Below are 17233 nucleotides of genomic sequence, written 5' to 3' on the forward strand. Positions count from 1 at the left end.
GAACATTGAAATTAATATATTGTGCTATCAGTTTTGTAATTTAATCAGAATTAATAAATTCAAATTTTCTCATTCTGCCGTTCTAATAATATATTGCGATATGTGTACAATCCCTTAAACCTATTACAAAATACTTGATCAAACATCTCTAACGAACAAGTGGTAATTTGGTTTTAATACCTTATAACATTTTATTGGTGTAAACGTGAAACTTGATATGTGGATAAATTTAAGAAAAATATTTTTTTAATTCTTACTTTTATACTATGGAAGATGTATAATAAATTAATATTTTTTACTTTTCATTTTTAATCTTTGCAGAATTCAAACTGCATTCATACAATAGCCTACTTTAGTAAAAAAAATGTATTTTGAAATATGCTACAAAGTGGTCCCTTTAAGTAAATAAACACTTATTCCACTTATTTGGGATATTCAATATATGATTAACTTTGAATACATTGTAGTAGACTGATAAGTATAAATATATTAAATATTGCTATTAGTTGAATAGGATAATACATAATTTTTATGGCCATTTTAGATGTGTTTGTCGAAAAAAAAGTATAAATAAAAAATAGCAAAAGAATTGAAATTATATTCTTTTGGGTTTTTCTTAGCATCGTAAATGAAAATTCATGATTATCAAATTATCTTTCTTGCTCTGTCTTTAAATCACATTATTACAACAATTGCTTGTGTTTCTGATATTTTTAAATTTTAAAGAAAAAAGGAAAGATTAAAAGAGCGATTTCACTGGAAGTTTTAGTAAGGACATTTATTCCTTGAAAAATATTTGCCCATGTTTAAAAATGTTTTATGTAATTACCTATGCTATAGTTAAACTTACAATACAAAAGTCTGTGTCTATTTTTTTGAAAAAGAGAAGAAACAAAAGGAAGAATTTTGAAAAGAAATTACTTCATGAAAGTAATAGAAACGTTTTCAGTTTTTTTTTAATCTTTGAAATTTTATTTTTTGAATATCAGGTAAACGAATCTTAATAAAATTTATAGGAGTTTAATGAATTATCTGAAATAAAAGTCTTTTTATATAGTTGCTCTTCTAAAACTCCTACAGAAAATATATGTTTCAAAAATGTTTATAAGAATTATCTGTTATATCCGAAGCGAATACATTAATAATGCTCTTCTGTTCCGATGTTATTTACAATATTATGAATATTTCAATTCTCAAAAAATGTGTGGCGAAGAAATGATTGTTTATCACGTGTTAAATAATTTTTTTTCCTAACACCTTACCTAAGAACATTTCTGTTAAAATTAGTTTTTGAAGCATTGATTTACGAGAAGGAAAAATGTATGAAAGGTATCTAAAATATAAGCAATGCCAGCTAAATTGTGTTCTTTTTTAACTTCATGTTCTATTAATTTTCCCGATTTTATCAAAAAAAAATATTAAAAACCTTCTTACAGTACAGTCAACAAAAAATAATTGTTATTTACACGTGATAATTGACACTTATGAGAGTTAATTTAGAATCCTGAATGGCTAAAACTGAATTTCTATAAAGCCTCAAATTTTCCAATAAAATGTTTTTTAAGGAGTAATAACAGATTGATTAGTTTATTTTATAGTCTGTAGACTATATTTGTTTAAATATATCAAACGTACATTCGGCCAAACCAAAGCTAAAATTTTTTAAATATGCTATGAAAATTATTGGTAAAGTTATGGTTTATTTTAATTGATAAAGTTAAGTTTTTTTTTAATTGATAAAGTGAAGGTTTTTTTAATTGATAAAGTTAAGGTTTTTTTAGTTGATAAAATTTATTTTTAAATTAAGGTTTCAAAATGAGTTAAGGTTTAAATTAAGGTTTTAAATAAATTAGTAAAATAATTTTTTAAGATATTAAATTTTGATAGTTTGAAATCTGATAACAATGCATTGTAATAGCTAAGTAGAACACGATCAAAATTATAAGAAAAAATAATAGAAGCCATGCTGCTGGTATAATTTTAAAGAAAATATATTGTGAAATCAAAATTATAATCAATTCACTTACAGAAAATTAAACTTTCTATTGACTTAAATTTTAAGTTAATTCCCCTGATCACTACCGTCGAAAACAGATCCAATTTGAAAATGAGACATTTGGTAAGCCACTTTACCTGACAACCGTCCCACCAGTAGAGAGCAGAGCGTAATCCTTTCTTCTCCGCTGTGATCCACAACGGCTCCGCACTGTCCCACCAGTGCGAAACCGAGGCAGTGTCATTAGGAGCCATCAGGAAGAAGTCTCCGAATTGAGCATCGTACATCATGTTCTGCACAAAACCGTGACTCTCTGCGTAAAGTCCTGGAACGAAAGAGAAACAACAGAAGGATTACAAAAATGTGTGCAATGTTTAAAGAGATTAAATTACCCTTAAAGTGATTACTCGCTTGAAAGCTTTCTCAAGCATCAATTTTCAAATTTTTGAATAAGTAAATGTAAATCAGTCTGATGGCGTACGTGAAAAGAGGTTATTACCTTAGATTTCCAGAAAACACTATAAATTACACTTTAAATTCTGCCTTAATGTGCAATGTTTAAACAATAGAAAATTTTTAAGTTAAGTATCACAAGAAATTGGTTAAAGTTTATTTTAAAATTTCATCGCGTTTATAAATAAAATAATGTTAATTTTTTATTCGATGTTATAATTACTGAAAAAAATATTAATAAATTTAATTTGTATTAATATACTCTATATTCTATAGTTAGCTTTTTTGTGAAGCAAAGGTAGAAATTCAAATTATTAAGATATCATACATTTAAGGTTGAATATGATTAAATGTACACTGGTGTCCATAATTTATGGTAATTTTAATTTTATAAGAAAAAAATATGATGATGTAGTATCACTTTATATATATATATATATATATATATATATATATATATATATATATATATATATATATATATATATATATATATATATATATATATATATATATATATATATATATATATATATATATATATATATATATATATATATATATATATATATATATATATATATATATATATATATATATATAATCTGGAATATTCTCTACAACGAAAAGCATCCAAATTTCAGTTTTAAATAAAGAAGATTTCTTTCAATTAAATATTATGACTAAGGAAAAATCTATCATATTTAGAACACAATTAGCTATTTCCATTATAATGTAATATGAACATATTTGTTATTACTTTTAATATAAAATTGAAACTATATTTTGACAAGATAATTTCAAGTTCATAATCACAAAATTCAGCACACCACCACTCAAAAAATAATTTTGAATAAAGCATTCTAAAATTGGTTTAATGTGTGATAATAATTGTAATAAGGAATTGTTTTCATATTAACACGCTTAAAAAATACTATATGCCTATGTAGCTTAAAAATCTGAAAGTGCATGATGTTTTTCAATATAAATAGTGTCTTAAAATATATTATTGGTCGAAAATAAATAAATTCTTATGCATAATGCTTGTAAATATTATATTATAAAATTTCGTATGAATGTTATGAAATAAATTATTTAGTAAGTCAAATTGCATATTTTACAGAATGATTTAATTATTGACAATATCATTACGGATAAATATAATCCCTTCAATGGTGGTATACCTTCAAGTAGCACAATTCTTCTTAGTTTACGCAATTAGAACAGTTTCAAGTCTTTTTAGAATGCGCATTACAAATATTGGCATATAAATAATTAGGCTTCATGTTATGTTATTCACGGAATACTTAATCTGATTAAATCTTCTACATAAGAAAATTTAAACTGCTGGTATAAATCTTCTATTTTTAATAAACTATTCCTGAAAGCTGTTTTGAAATTATTGTACTTTTATAACAATAACAAAGAATGGAAGACAGTGAATTAGTCATTTACGCGAGATTATGCATAATACTGTTTTAAGTTTAAATAAATTCTTTTATTTCCAAAGACAAACAATGGAAGTAATATCTTATGCATTAGAATTCAAATTTAACCAATCAGTGTCAAAATAAGCGTCACATGAAATACTATTACACAGAATAATATTCAGCAGTAGAATTTAACCAATTTGTGTTGAAATAAACGACACATGAAATACTATTATACCGAATAATATTTAGCAGTAGAATAAAGGATTTGAAATATAAGGAACTCATTTTTGACTGCAATATCGTATTTTACAGTAAAATTGCATTACGCTCATTCACGGCAGATTACATTTATCGAAGAATATTCTATTAAAACTTTCAGAAATATCATTTCAGATTGATGTATTCATTTAAAAATAAGCATAGTTTTGAAACAAAATTACAAATAGCAATAAAAAATTATATTGACTTTGAAAAACTGAACCATTATTTTTTTTATTAATTTCCAATGCGATTAATATCAAAATTTAACTGAACGAAAACCTTTAGTGGTGAAACATAGAAGGGGGGAGGGGCAGTGGGGTGGCCCAGTCTGGGTGATACTTTTTCGTAATTTCAAAATTCCACAATAAATAATAATATCTTGTAATCTGAGCTAAAAATATGAACTATTTCTTTTCATATTTTTTTGTGCATCTATAGTTCGGACTGTTTTAAATGAGCATCAAGCTTTTTAATTATTTAAATTGTGATAGAGAAATTTCAAAGATATAAAAGAAAAGGCGAGTTTTTGACAATGAAAAATGAAGATTCCAAAGTGACGCATGAAAATAATATGAAATTATGATGGAAGGTGTTTTCTTCATTAAATAAAATAATTGCAGAAATTCGTCCGAATTTTCAGCAGTTACGGAATTTGTGGAAAAAGTTGTCATTCTAAAGCCGACTAAGTTATTAGATTCTACGATACTAAAAGTAATCTAAACTACGCATCTGCCAAATTGACGAACAAGACTTCAAGCACAAATGATTTCTACTACCATCTTTCATAGCTCTCATTGGCAACGGAAATAAATGAATTAATGTGAAAACAATTGAATTTTTAGAATTTGTTACAAAATTTTAGTTGGAAAACAATCTGTTTATTTTTAAATACTGCTCCAAATATTCATCACAATTGCGCATACAATGCCAGATGTTAAAGAAACTTTTAAAATTAAGTTTGTTAAAAATTATTAAAGATCAACTATGAATATTTTAAGGCTAACCGATCTGGCTATCTTGTTTTGTATGTGATATTATAGCCACTGATAAAGCAATGCAAGACTTTGCTCTAGAAAAAGTAGACGAATAAGAATTTTCATTTCTATTAATTTTTCCAATAAAAATATATATCGTGACATTATACTTCTAGTTCTAATTAAAAGTTTATTTGTTTTTTATATTCTATTCGCTGTTATTTCATTATGCGTTCTTAATTTCATGTAATAATAGTTAGTCTTATCAATGCTAAAAAGTAACAAATGTGTGTAATGTATTATAAAAATACACATACATAATTTCGATATCTGTGCTTGTACAATAGACCATGATAATTTTCTTTTCTAAAAGTCCTTTCGAATTTCTGTGATTTTTTGAGTCTTTTGGATTTAAATACCTAAATATGGGTAGGTGAATTTGGTTTACTTTCCATGTAACTGAAAACCACGCTACGCCACTGAACACATCCACTCTGGTGACAAAAAAAAAATGCAAGAATGAGATTTTATTCATTCTTAACAGAATTCATGGATCTCTCAATGTAAAGGTGTATTCTGTTCTTGTAAGAACACATATGTGCTATGAAACCAAACAGACAAAAATAAAGAAAGGGCAAAAGAAAAAAAAATATCACGTTGCTGTGTTCAAGATCCATGATTTGTAGTTTCCATATTCATATTAATTTTTACTGAAAAATTTTGAATCGATATATATGATAATTGTTCTTTATAAAATACTTTTTTGCTTCATAATGGTGCTCATTCTTCTTCTCGTGATTACGGTTCTAATTTTTTAAGTCATGATATGTTCTACTGTGTGAATGGATGATTATAAAGTTAATGTTCAGAGAGGCAAACTGATATTGGTAGAATAAATTTATATAAGGAATTAAATTTCATTTTGTTCGTACGAATCATATATAAGGGATTTAAGAATTGAAATAATTTTATAAGCTCATAAATTTTCTATCTTCACCTTTTCAACTTCTAATCTGAAACTTTTCTTTCTTTATGAGATTTGTGCTTTCACAAAAACTAACATATATGAATATGTAATACATATAGAATGATGCAGTGGCAGGAGATTCATACTATTGCTCAACGTCAGCCTTCTCATTATATCTAACCACTAGATTTTATTTGTTCAGAAGGGCATTTGCATGGTCAGGAGTAGCAAAAAATATGGGAATAAAGAGTGCGGTTCATAACAATAATACATTTCATAAAACCACAATTAGGTAAAAAGTAGAAATTATACAAAGCAATGAATACCCACAAGCACGATTCATAGCAAAATGTGAGGGTGAAACAACATCGAACAAGTCAAAATGGAACAAGGCCTTTAAGTAGAATGATGGTTCTTCGCCATAGACAATACGATGAATAATTCTGCGACCAATATATGACATCATAAAATGGGCGGGAAAAGCATGAATGCAAAACAGTTTACCAAGAATAAATGGCGATGATGCCATACAAGTAAAAGAAATTTAAAATTCATGAACATTGGTCTAGTTATCATAACTTTCCGAATTGAAATCAAAGCAAATTGATGAGTTGAAATTATCAGAAAAAATACATCAATGAATATAAAATGTCATTACTATGTAATGAATTGGAATATGTTATTGACACTCCCAAAAATATATTATATCTGTTTTTGGAGTAGACAGATATTCACCAATTGGAAACCTATTTTCGTTGCCAATGACTTTCTTTTAATATTCACCATGGCGTTAGTATTTCCATGTGTTTGAATTGTTGCATATTACGATTGATGTTAAATCTGCTGTCGTCTATGATGAGAATATTTTTAAATCGTGCTTTCATTTTGTTGTTTATTACGTGTCATTATTAATTAATTATTTCTATCTATCTATCTGTTATATTTATTATCTGTCATTTCTATCTATCTGTCTGAAGATATTTCTATCTATCTATCTAAAACATCGATCCATTAACCCTTAGAATTTGTTTTAATCTTTAATAAAAGATAAAAGAAAAAATATGCTATCTAAACAGAACATCATAACTTGTTTGAGGTTTCTCATGTAATGCTTGTCTCCCATACCCTTCATTCGTATTCATTTCCTAAATAAAAGTGAATTGACATTGAAATATAAAATAAATCATCTTCATCTTTTGTAAGAACATTCGTTTTTGCTACTTGCAGATTTCAAAAACAAAATGATTCTGTAAAAATGCATTACACAGCGATTATAAATTTAAAACTTGAAGACAATTCGTCATTAGTTGAAATCATTGCAGCAGATATAGAATTAATGTTATTTGTACATAAGGGAAATGTGTATATTAGTTAAAATTGAGTAGATTTTTTCCCGTAAAATGGAATAATTTTTTAATAATACAAACAATCACTGCACACACACACACACACACACACACACACACACAAAAAAAAAAGAAGTAGAAGCGTCAAAATTGAAGATCACCTTTAGAGGGATATTTATTCGTGTTACTAATTTAGCCATAGAACCATTCAAAATCTGCATTATATATATAAAAAAATACAAATAACTGAATAAAAAATACAAATTAATTTTTTATAAATAATCGAAACCAAACCATTATTCAATTAGGTGGGGAAAATGAATTTTTCAGTAACTCAGCTTTTGGAATGCATTAGTTCACTTTGTTGATGCTCAATTAGGCTCTAATGGAGATACCTGGCAATGAATAAAGGATTATTAATGATATTACCCATTTATTGGGGCGGGTTAATGATTTAGTTGACACAAAATTTTTCTCAAGATAACGTTAATTGTTGAAAGTTATTAATTAACTTTAATGGGACAAAAATTATGTTTAATTTTTAAATTTTCCCTATAGTATGTCACGCAAATACTTTACTTTGTATCTCAGGAAGAAGAGTTGTGATCGATAGGAGGAATGAATTGAATCTTTAGTCTCCAAGAAGAGTAAAATTTATGTTATTTTATAAAATAGGCAAACTCAAATATCAAATATGTTTATAAAAGATAGTTTTAGTTCAGTATTTGCGTTTTTCTGCAAGCAAATTAACGAAAGAGAGACTCATTAATATCGCCTTGTATAAAATTATTCCATAATTACGCAGAATATTACAAACTGTTCACAAATTAATTGTAGATCAGTTTCTATCATTGGATTGAAAATTTGGGGATGGAGTAAAATTTTATTCATATTTACAAGTAAGTTCCTGATGCAAATTAATTTGGAAAATGGTTAAATTCATACAAAGATAAGTGCTATTTTAAAAGCCTAAAAGTAAGTCTAATAAAAGTAAGTAAATTGAAATGCAATAATTAATTACATAGACAAGATTTATATGTATATATATATATATATATATATATATATATATATATATATATATATATATATATATATATATATATATATATATATATATATATATATATATATATATATATATATATATATATATATATATATATATATATATATATATATATATATAATAAAAAGTTGCACAATAATTTAGCACCTATTTATTTGTATTTGGAAACATTTACCCTCAAAATATTTTTTGCTTAAAGGGCTCTCTTTTGCTCTCTTCTATTACCCATTTCGTTAAAGTACTAAGTATATATACATAGTCGAGAGTAAATATTAAAATATTTATGTTAGCAATGCATCAAAAAAGAAATTTCGGACATTCGTATTATTGGCCATAAACTGCGTATCAAGATAACGTAAAAGATTTGCTTCTTTTCTATTTATTTTATATTTACAAAAATATATAAAATTATATCGAAGTATAATAATATAAAATTATATAGAAATATATAAAATTATATAGAAGAATAAATTTAACATCGTCGCTATGCATGTGAGTATAAATCTAATGATTCATATAAATAAATGTCAAACTTAGAAATATATTTTCTACTTTATTGAATCTAGAAAATAACAATAAACGGAAATATAATTTGTGTCGTGTTTTATGAAAGTTTATTTTCAAAGTTTTTTAGTGGAAATTTTTTTACTACAAAAGTTTTTTTTTTTAATTTTAAAAAGGAAGTAGTATAAAAAAGATTTTGTTCAATGATGTCCTATTGGTTAACGGAGGAAATAAAATAAAATATTAATTACTTTTTAATATAAAATCTTGTAAAAATTTTGGAAACCTTTTTTTTATTTGATTCTTAAACCCAAAATAAATCACTAAGTGCCAATTCGGTAACTGTAGGTCAAAATATCTTCCTTGTAGAACATTTTGAATTATTTTTTATTCTATATGTCGCATTATAAAATGTATAGATTGTATGCTAGACTACAAAGATTTTGATGTTGAAAATCAATATACTTCACTGCAATCTCTAAGTTATCAATTTCACATCGTTTCATTCCTTCATGGTAATAAATCTATATTAATTCGATAATAATTTCCACCGCATTCCTTTTTTTTATTACGTATAAACAATAGCAAAAAAGTGTTTCACTTTGAATCTTGAACTTACTAGAAAGATCTTTAGCAGCTTTGGAAACTTCCAAAATTATCTATTCAGAATATGAGAGAACATTTATTCCAAATACCGTAAAAAGGAATACGCTCTTAAAGGACATGGAGAGTTAAATAAATTAATACCATCCCAAACTCGTGGAATTTCGTATTAGTCGGAAGGGGGAAACGATTTCTCCAATTCGGAGTTAATTTAGGAAGACTTTATTAATGAAAATGAAATGTCAAGATTCAGAAAGGCAAACTGCCTTATTTGACGTTCGACAGCTTGTGCTCTAGAAATGAAAATTTATCATTTGAAATCGTGTAAACTTGAGGATTTTGATTATTTTTCATGTATATATATGAAAAGAAATGTATTAGAATATAAACTAGTTATCGAAACACTTCAATTATTATAGATACAAATTAAGAATATCGGTAATTGAAAATACACTAAAAGGACTAAATTTTAAGTTGTTATATTAGTTGCCTTTGGAGATTAGTTTATTTGAATTGAAAATAGGCTATTCTGGCCCTTAAATTATTAATACTGTAATGAATTCATTAAATATTTCATCTTGTTACGGAGAAAAGTGAAATATATGAATTTAATGAAATCATGCTATTACAAAATATTATGCAGATAAATCAAAAGAATTTATACTATGGGAAAAAAATCGAGGTGAAAATTCTACTAATTAGTCAATGTCAGTTACAACGTTGGTTCGTCAATGTATTAGTCAAATGTAAGTTTGTAATCTTATATTTTTAACATTGTCAAAAGCAAGAAATGGTATGGTTTGATGGAGTAATTCAATTAGTTTGAATTTCAGAAATAATAAAAACACTACTGCAGATTGCACCAAAATAAATCTTAAGATTTTATAAAAATTAATGAAAATTTGTGAGGAAATGAAACTGATTCCATTGAATATATATATATATATATATATATATATATATATATATATATATATATATATATATAGAGAGAGAGAGAGAGAGAGAGAGAGAGAGAGATCTTTTTTAAATATAGTGTAAAATTTATGTCTGTGAAATTATATTTTTGCAATATATATATTTAATATGTAGATTATTAAAAAGAGATAACTAAAAATACTACAAACATTCTTAATATTTAATTAACTTTTGGACATTGTAAAGTTAACAGTGATCCTTCTCTGTTTAGAACTCGTCGATTCAATTAAGACTCAATTATTGACTCCTAATTTATATAAAAGAAATACGAAACAAACTTTCAACATTATATATATAATTATTTACACAAAAAACAATTTCAATGTAAGCAATATGAAAGAGATATTTAGAATTTCACTAAATATTTATCTATTTCTTTGAAAATTTTAAAAATAGATTTAAAAAATAATAAAAACACCATAAATGATTGATTGACAGGGAAAACCGATTCCTAAACCAAAAGTAGCTTTATCAATATTCGGTAATATTTTAACAATTTAAACTGCCTTATTCATGGTCATCTAATGAAAAGAATTTGAAAAAAAATAAGGATTAAAATAAAAATTTCGTTAAATGTGATATTTTTCTGCAAAATTTAATGTATTGAATTCTAAATTATGTAGCGAATTAGATTAAAACATACAAAGATCAAAGCTTATGAAATTAAACAGCGCATTTTCAGGTAATTGTTTACCACAGCAATGCTGGATCAAATATGAATTTCGTGTTTTCTTGAAGCTTTAAATATTACATTTCTATACGATTTAGATCTTTACAAATTACCTCAAGAAGGCCATCCCAATCAGCAGAGTTCCTTTATTTTTTATTTCTAAATGAGTAATATTTCCTATTTGTTTCAATTCATAATTTTAGTCTTTGAAAATGGGGAGTTTTTATTAAAAATTGTAATTTGCCAAGGACATTTTATTAAATACTAGCCGCTGTGTACGTAGCTCCACTTGTGTCAATTTTTTTTTTGTATATGCATATAAAAAAAGCTTTAATATTCGAACCTTTTAGAATATTTACTTAAATATTCTGAATCTAGCAATAGTCAGTTTGAATTTATAAACAAACTTATCAAATAAAATAAAATCCAACTGAATAATCTTAGGCTTAAAAACAGTAAAAATAGACGCATGATATGCTGATTAGACTCATAATTATTTCAAAATGACTATTATATGAGGCCCAATACACTAATCAGTCAGAGAAATTGCAACAATTTTTAAAAACAAAATTTAAATACGCATAAAAAATATTAATAAAATAATTTAAACCCTGCTAGTAACTACGTAAAAAAATAAAACTGAAAATATCTGAAAAAAGTAACTTAATTTCAACATTGACAAAATCTAGTGAACGATAACGGTGAATAAACTGTAAAATAAATTCAATATTCCTGCGAAAATTATGAAATTGGTAAAACTTATACTTAAAGTTTTCGAAAATTAATTAAAAATTTGATAATATAATATGGTAAGGAAGTCAGTAACGGTATAAAAAGTAATTTTTTGAATTTTATTATGATGCACTAAAACCTTTTGTGAAGTAATTTGTTTAGAGGTCATGGTGAAAAATTCTTAGACCTTACTTAAACATTTCACTCCCTTTAGAGAGGAGTAGAACCTTTATAATAGCGCAGTTAGTCCTTCTAAGCGCTACAGAACATGCATACAAATTTTCGTATTTTTTTTTTTAATCTTCCAAGGAGTGTAGTATTACATAGGTTCAAACAACAGACATTCAATTTATTGCTACGAATGTTAATATTATCCCGTTGCTCAGTAAATCTCCTGATATAGTTTTACAGATAATTCTAATAGATTCTGAATAAATTTCATGTCAATACCTCGTTCTTAACGAAAAAAGTAGCATCCGATGTAGAATTTGGCGACTTTGGTGATAAAATTGAAGACTCCAGAAATCACAAGAATTCTAGCGTTAGCCCATTAAGTCTCGAATTATGTCATTTCTTCTTCTGTGCCCGCTTTCGGAAAGTATGAAAAGGCGAAGGGCAAAATTAAGAATAAATTAATAATAGACTTGTTAAGAAACCTGTGCTTTTATTGAAATTTCTTTTCTGAGAATTCTTTCTGAGCTATTTGTATTGTTACGATTTGTTTATTACTGATTTACTTCTTGTGTTTTCTTCAACTGCTGCCGTTGTGTATGCTTCGATGTCACTGTGTTTTCATGCTTTCATGAATAATAAAACATTGTTATTTATTATTGAACCTGCTGGAATTTTTCCCAGTCCAACCTATGGACGAACTTTGAGAAATTTCCAGAACAATATATAAATAACTAAAAAAAAAAAAAAAAATACAAAAGATTGCATAAAAATTCTGATATCGTGATTTTCTTTCATTACATTAAATTGACGGAATATATATTTTTCATGGTATACTCTGTCATTTTAACTGAAGTAAATTAAAAAGTTCAAGAATAAGTATAATCATTTTACTGCATTATTTCATATGATGACAGAGACAACATTACACCTATCAAAATGAATATATATATATATTTTTCTTCATTTCAAAAGTACGAAAATAGAAAATTAAATTGACTTCATGCGTCAATTCAATTGTGTCCCTAGCATTTTACATATTAATACGAAGATAAAATATATTAAATTAAAAAGTATTGTAAGAATTCGAACCTCCACCTGAGATAAGAGTTTAACTACAATTGTAATTGTTTTATAACTAAATCTTTTCCTGGTCATCCGACTGTGATAAAAGTTACAAGTATTAAATAACTGTCATGTTCGTTGTTAAAAAAAAGAATATGACGAAATTAAAATCTCAGTGATTTTGAAATATTTAAGAATTATAAACTTTTGACAAAGCATTTTAAAAGGAAAAAAAATACCAAATTTACAAATAAAATGAAAGGAGAAAGATAACGTAAGTTAAGTAAAGGGAGCTTTTCCCATTTTTTATGCAGTAAGAATTGAATTTTCTACGAGGTTGATTTTCTTTTGGGGCATTATATTCATTAAAATGCTATCTTAGATTTAAAATGTGATTAAATTTATATTAAAGTACTTAAATTCATCTTACGAACACTTGCCGCTTTCCTGTAAACAGAAATTAATCACTATAAGTAATATGACAGCGTATTTTAAATTCTTATTTACTAAAACAAATGACTTTGGATTAATTCAATCAATAGAAATTCTTAAGTTATTGGGTAGATCTCTATCAACGTTAGTAAACAATCAAAATCCGCTTAGCTGGAAAGTGATTTACATAAAATCTTATTTCGGTGCAGGTAAGTCGACTGGAAAATAACTAGACAGCAAACCAGATTAAATTTCTCACATCACTTGCTGTAGGGTTGATTCTAAGAGCCTCTTCAATTGATTTAAATCGAATTTGCTGCAATTATTTATCTAAATTCAGCATTACGAGAAGTTCAGTCTCAGGAATTGATGAATTTCTGATTGTTAACACACATTAACTCTAGATTATTAATTCTGCTTGGCTGAATATTCTTACAAGTTTTCAGTAATCTTCATGCAAAAGTTAAGATACTTGATGAGCACAGAATACAACTTTAAGACAGTTACTTTTACCATTCTGTTCGAAAAGTTCACTTAATCAAAAATATTTGGTAATATAACTGTTATAATAACAGTTTAATCTATACCTGGCTGCTTAAAGCGCAGATAAGATATATGGAATGTACTGGAACCCTTTATAATTTAAGAACTGAAAGTGAATCAAAACAAACAAACCTCAAGTATTATTTCTTAAAAATTATTAATCTTTACACTATCTATCGTGCTCAGTTTCATTTTGATCATAAAATTAAAAACTAAATTATTGGAAAAAATCACTAATATAACGTAAGATATCTAATATAATTTGCGATCATTAATATAGCTTGCAATATCTAATATAATTTGTGATCATTAATATAACTTTCAATATTGTAATCTATGAAAATTGTCTGACGATACTTCACCCATAGATTAATATCAAAGTGCTTCAACCCATAACAACAATTTCTATTTTCGAACTGTCATCGAAGAAATTACCGAAATAAAATCCTGAATAATTCAATGCGGTGCAATTCCCTACAAAAGATGCGCTGAGCTAATTACTGTTAACTCGTATCACATTTTATGCTTCGAAAAATATCAGCGACAGCTAAAACTCTTAGATGTTTAATGATAATACTATACCTTCACCAGTTGACATCTGTGAGAATTATTTATTCTAAGTATGTCATTGCCAAATACAATTCACCAGTTGACATCTGTGAGAATTATTTATTCTAAGTATGTCATTGCCAAATACAATTCACCAGTTGACATCTGTGAGAATTATTTATTCTAAGTATGTCATTGCCAAATACAATTCACCAGTTGACATCTGTGAGAATTATTTATTCTAAGTATGTCATTGCCAAATACAATTCACCAGTTGACATCTGTGAGAATTATTTCTTCTAAGTATGTCATTGCCAAATACAATTCACCAGTTGACATCTGTGAGAATTATTTCTTCTAAGTATGTCATTGCCAAATACAATTCACCAGCTGACATCTGTGAGAATTATTTCTTCTAAGTATGTCATTGCCAAATACAATTCACCAGTTGACATCTGTGAGAATTATTTATTCTAAGTATGTCATTGCCAAATACAATTCACCAGTTGACATCTGTGAGAATTATTTATTCTAAGTATGTCATTGCCAAATACAATTTAATTAAGGCTGCTGATACTGCAGAGCTTAAAAATACCTAAATGGTTTTTTTTTTTTTTTGCCTTTTCCGTCCAAACGCTGTGTCCTGTTTCTGCCACTTGTTGATTTCTTGTATTACTCTTATATTTGAAAGATGTCTTATATTTGATAAACTTATTTTTGAAAGTTTCAAATAAAAGTTTCCCACTCATTTCAAGATTTTGCAAAACATCCGATAATCCTATTTGAATTTTGGTTCAAACTATTCTTTGTGTTCTATCACAAAAATTTTTTATTTTATATTATATGAAATAAAAATTTTCCATTTATTTCTTAAATTGAAGATTAAACGAGAAGAACAGATAGAAAATCTATCTTAAAATTAAAAAAAAATTGCCAATCCAAAATTTAAAATGTTTTAAAATCCTAAAATGTAAAATCTCATTATGATATTGAATAATAGACTTTAAAACAATAAAGAATTCATCATACAATTTCTTATCATTAAGGTGGTGGTGTTAGTTGAACTTCACCAAGAAAAAGTTATCTTCTATGACCTTCAGTACTGCAATTTTCATTATTGCTGTAATGCTTTATTTTTGCAGTCTGCTTTATTTCATATATAAAGACCATCCCAAAAGATATATATTTTCATAATAAAATAATTTCAAAAATTAAATAAGTTTATTCGCAAAAGAATAAAACACAAGAGTATCTGACTACGATTCTTAGACGGATTTCTTGATTTTGTTTCCTCGCATTCTATTATTTTTTCTGCTCCTTTTTACCCGATGTTTCCAGACACAAAGAGGTTTGTTTCTGTAAGCCGTTCAATTTAATCCAAGCTGTGAACTATTTTGCATTTCTGGTACACAAAGTTTCTTCTCTAAAATAGTTTGTAACAAAGACCATAAGCTTATTTTCAAAATATATATAAATATGTTATATGTTTGTTCTGCTTGATACCCAAATCTGTTATTGCGCATGAGGCAGAAAATTTATTTATTTTCTTTTCTGATTATTTTTTAGTTAAGATTATATTTGAATTTACTTTAATCGCAAAAGAATGCAAGCTGTAGAAGTTTATAGAAAAGCAGTTAAAATAAGGTTTAAAACCGAATGATTTTTTTAAATATTTTCGACAGAATTCAAAAAGAACCTCAAAATATAATTATTTATGGTTCATTTATGTTTATGTGCAATAGTATAGACAGTAAAATAAATAGTTTGTCAGTATCAGATGTAAAAAATGCTATTATCACATCAATAAAATCATGCAATAAAATATTTTTTTTTTAATAATCGAATCTAAATTGCAAAGTAAAATATTTAATTTCATGCATTGAAAAAGAACAATATATCCAAGTTGAAATCTAAATCATTTTCAAAAAAGAGTTTCAAAGTTTTCAACTTGCAAAGAGAAATCGCAAGATATGTAAATCCAAATTATTAAACGAATTTTTAAAGCTGACATTTGCTCTTGGCATAAAATTCTTAACATAACAAATATATCTAATTATGATAAATCAAAATGAATAAACAAAATGAAAATTGAAAACGATCATAAATCATAAAAACGATAAAACATTTACTAGGATGTTAATTATGCGCCATCATTTTTGCTTCAAAATTTTTCTGAGAACAACAACAACAACAAAATCTTAAAATGAATGATCTTAAAATCTAAAACGAATTTTATGCTGATCTTTGTTTATGACATAAAATTCCTTACATGGCTTATTTACATAAATAAAAAATATAAATTTATGAAACAATAAGAATTATAGAAGAACATAAGTCATGAAAAGATTATAAAAACTATAATGATGTTGAAAGTGTGCCATCATAACTTCATTTATTCGTCTCAAAACGGGTCAAGAGTCAAGGAACCGTGAAGCAATACATTACAAATATATAATCTTCCTATTTATGATAAACATTTTTCAACTT

At 26.1% G+C, this 17233-nt stretch overlaps 1 protein-coding gene across 1 annotated transcript in view; it reads right to left on the reverse strand.

The window, feature by feature from the left end:
- The window catches only part of LOC129973244 (glycerophosphocholine cholinephosphodiesterase ENPP6-like), a 151310-nt gene that overhangs the window by 40875 nt on the left and 93202 nt on the right, over positions 1-17233 (reverse strand). Inside the window, exon 2 of the mRNA XM_056087489.1 lies at positions 2134-2321. Coding sequence (XP_055943464.1) covers positions 2134-2321 — 188 coding nt within the window. The remainder of the gene's footprint in view (positions 1-2133; positions 2322-17233) is intronic.

Source organism: Argiope bruennichi, chromosome 1 (assembly GCF_947563725.1).
Source record: "Argiope bruennichi chromosome 1, qqArgBrue1.1, whole genome shotgun sequence".
In the NCBI taxonomy this organism is placed as follows: Eukaryota; Metazoa; Arthropoda; class Arachnida; order Araneae; family Araneidae; genus Argiope; species Argiope bruennichi.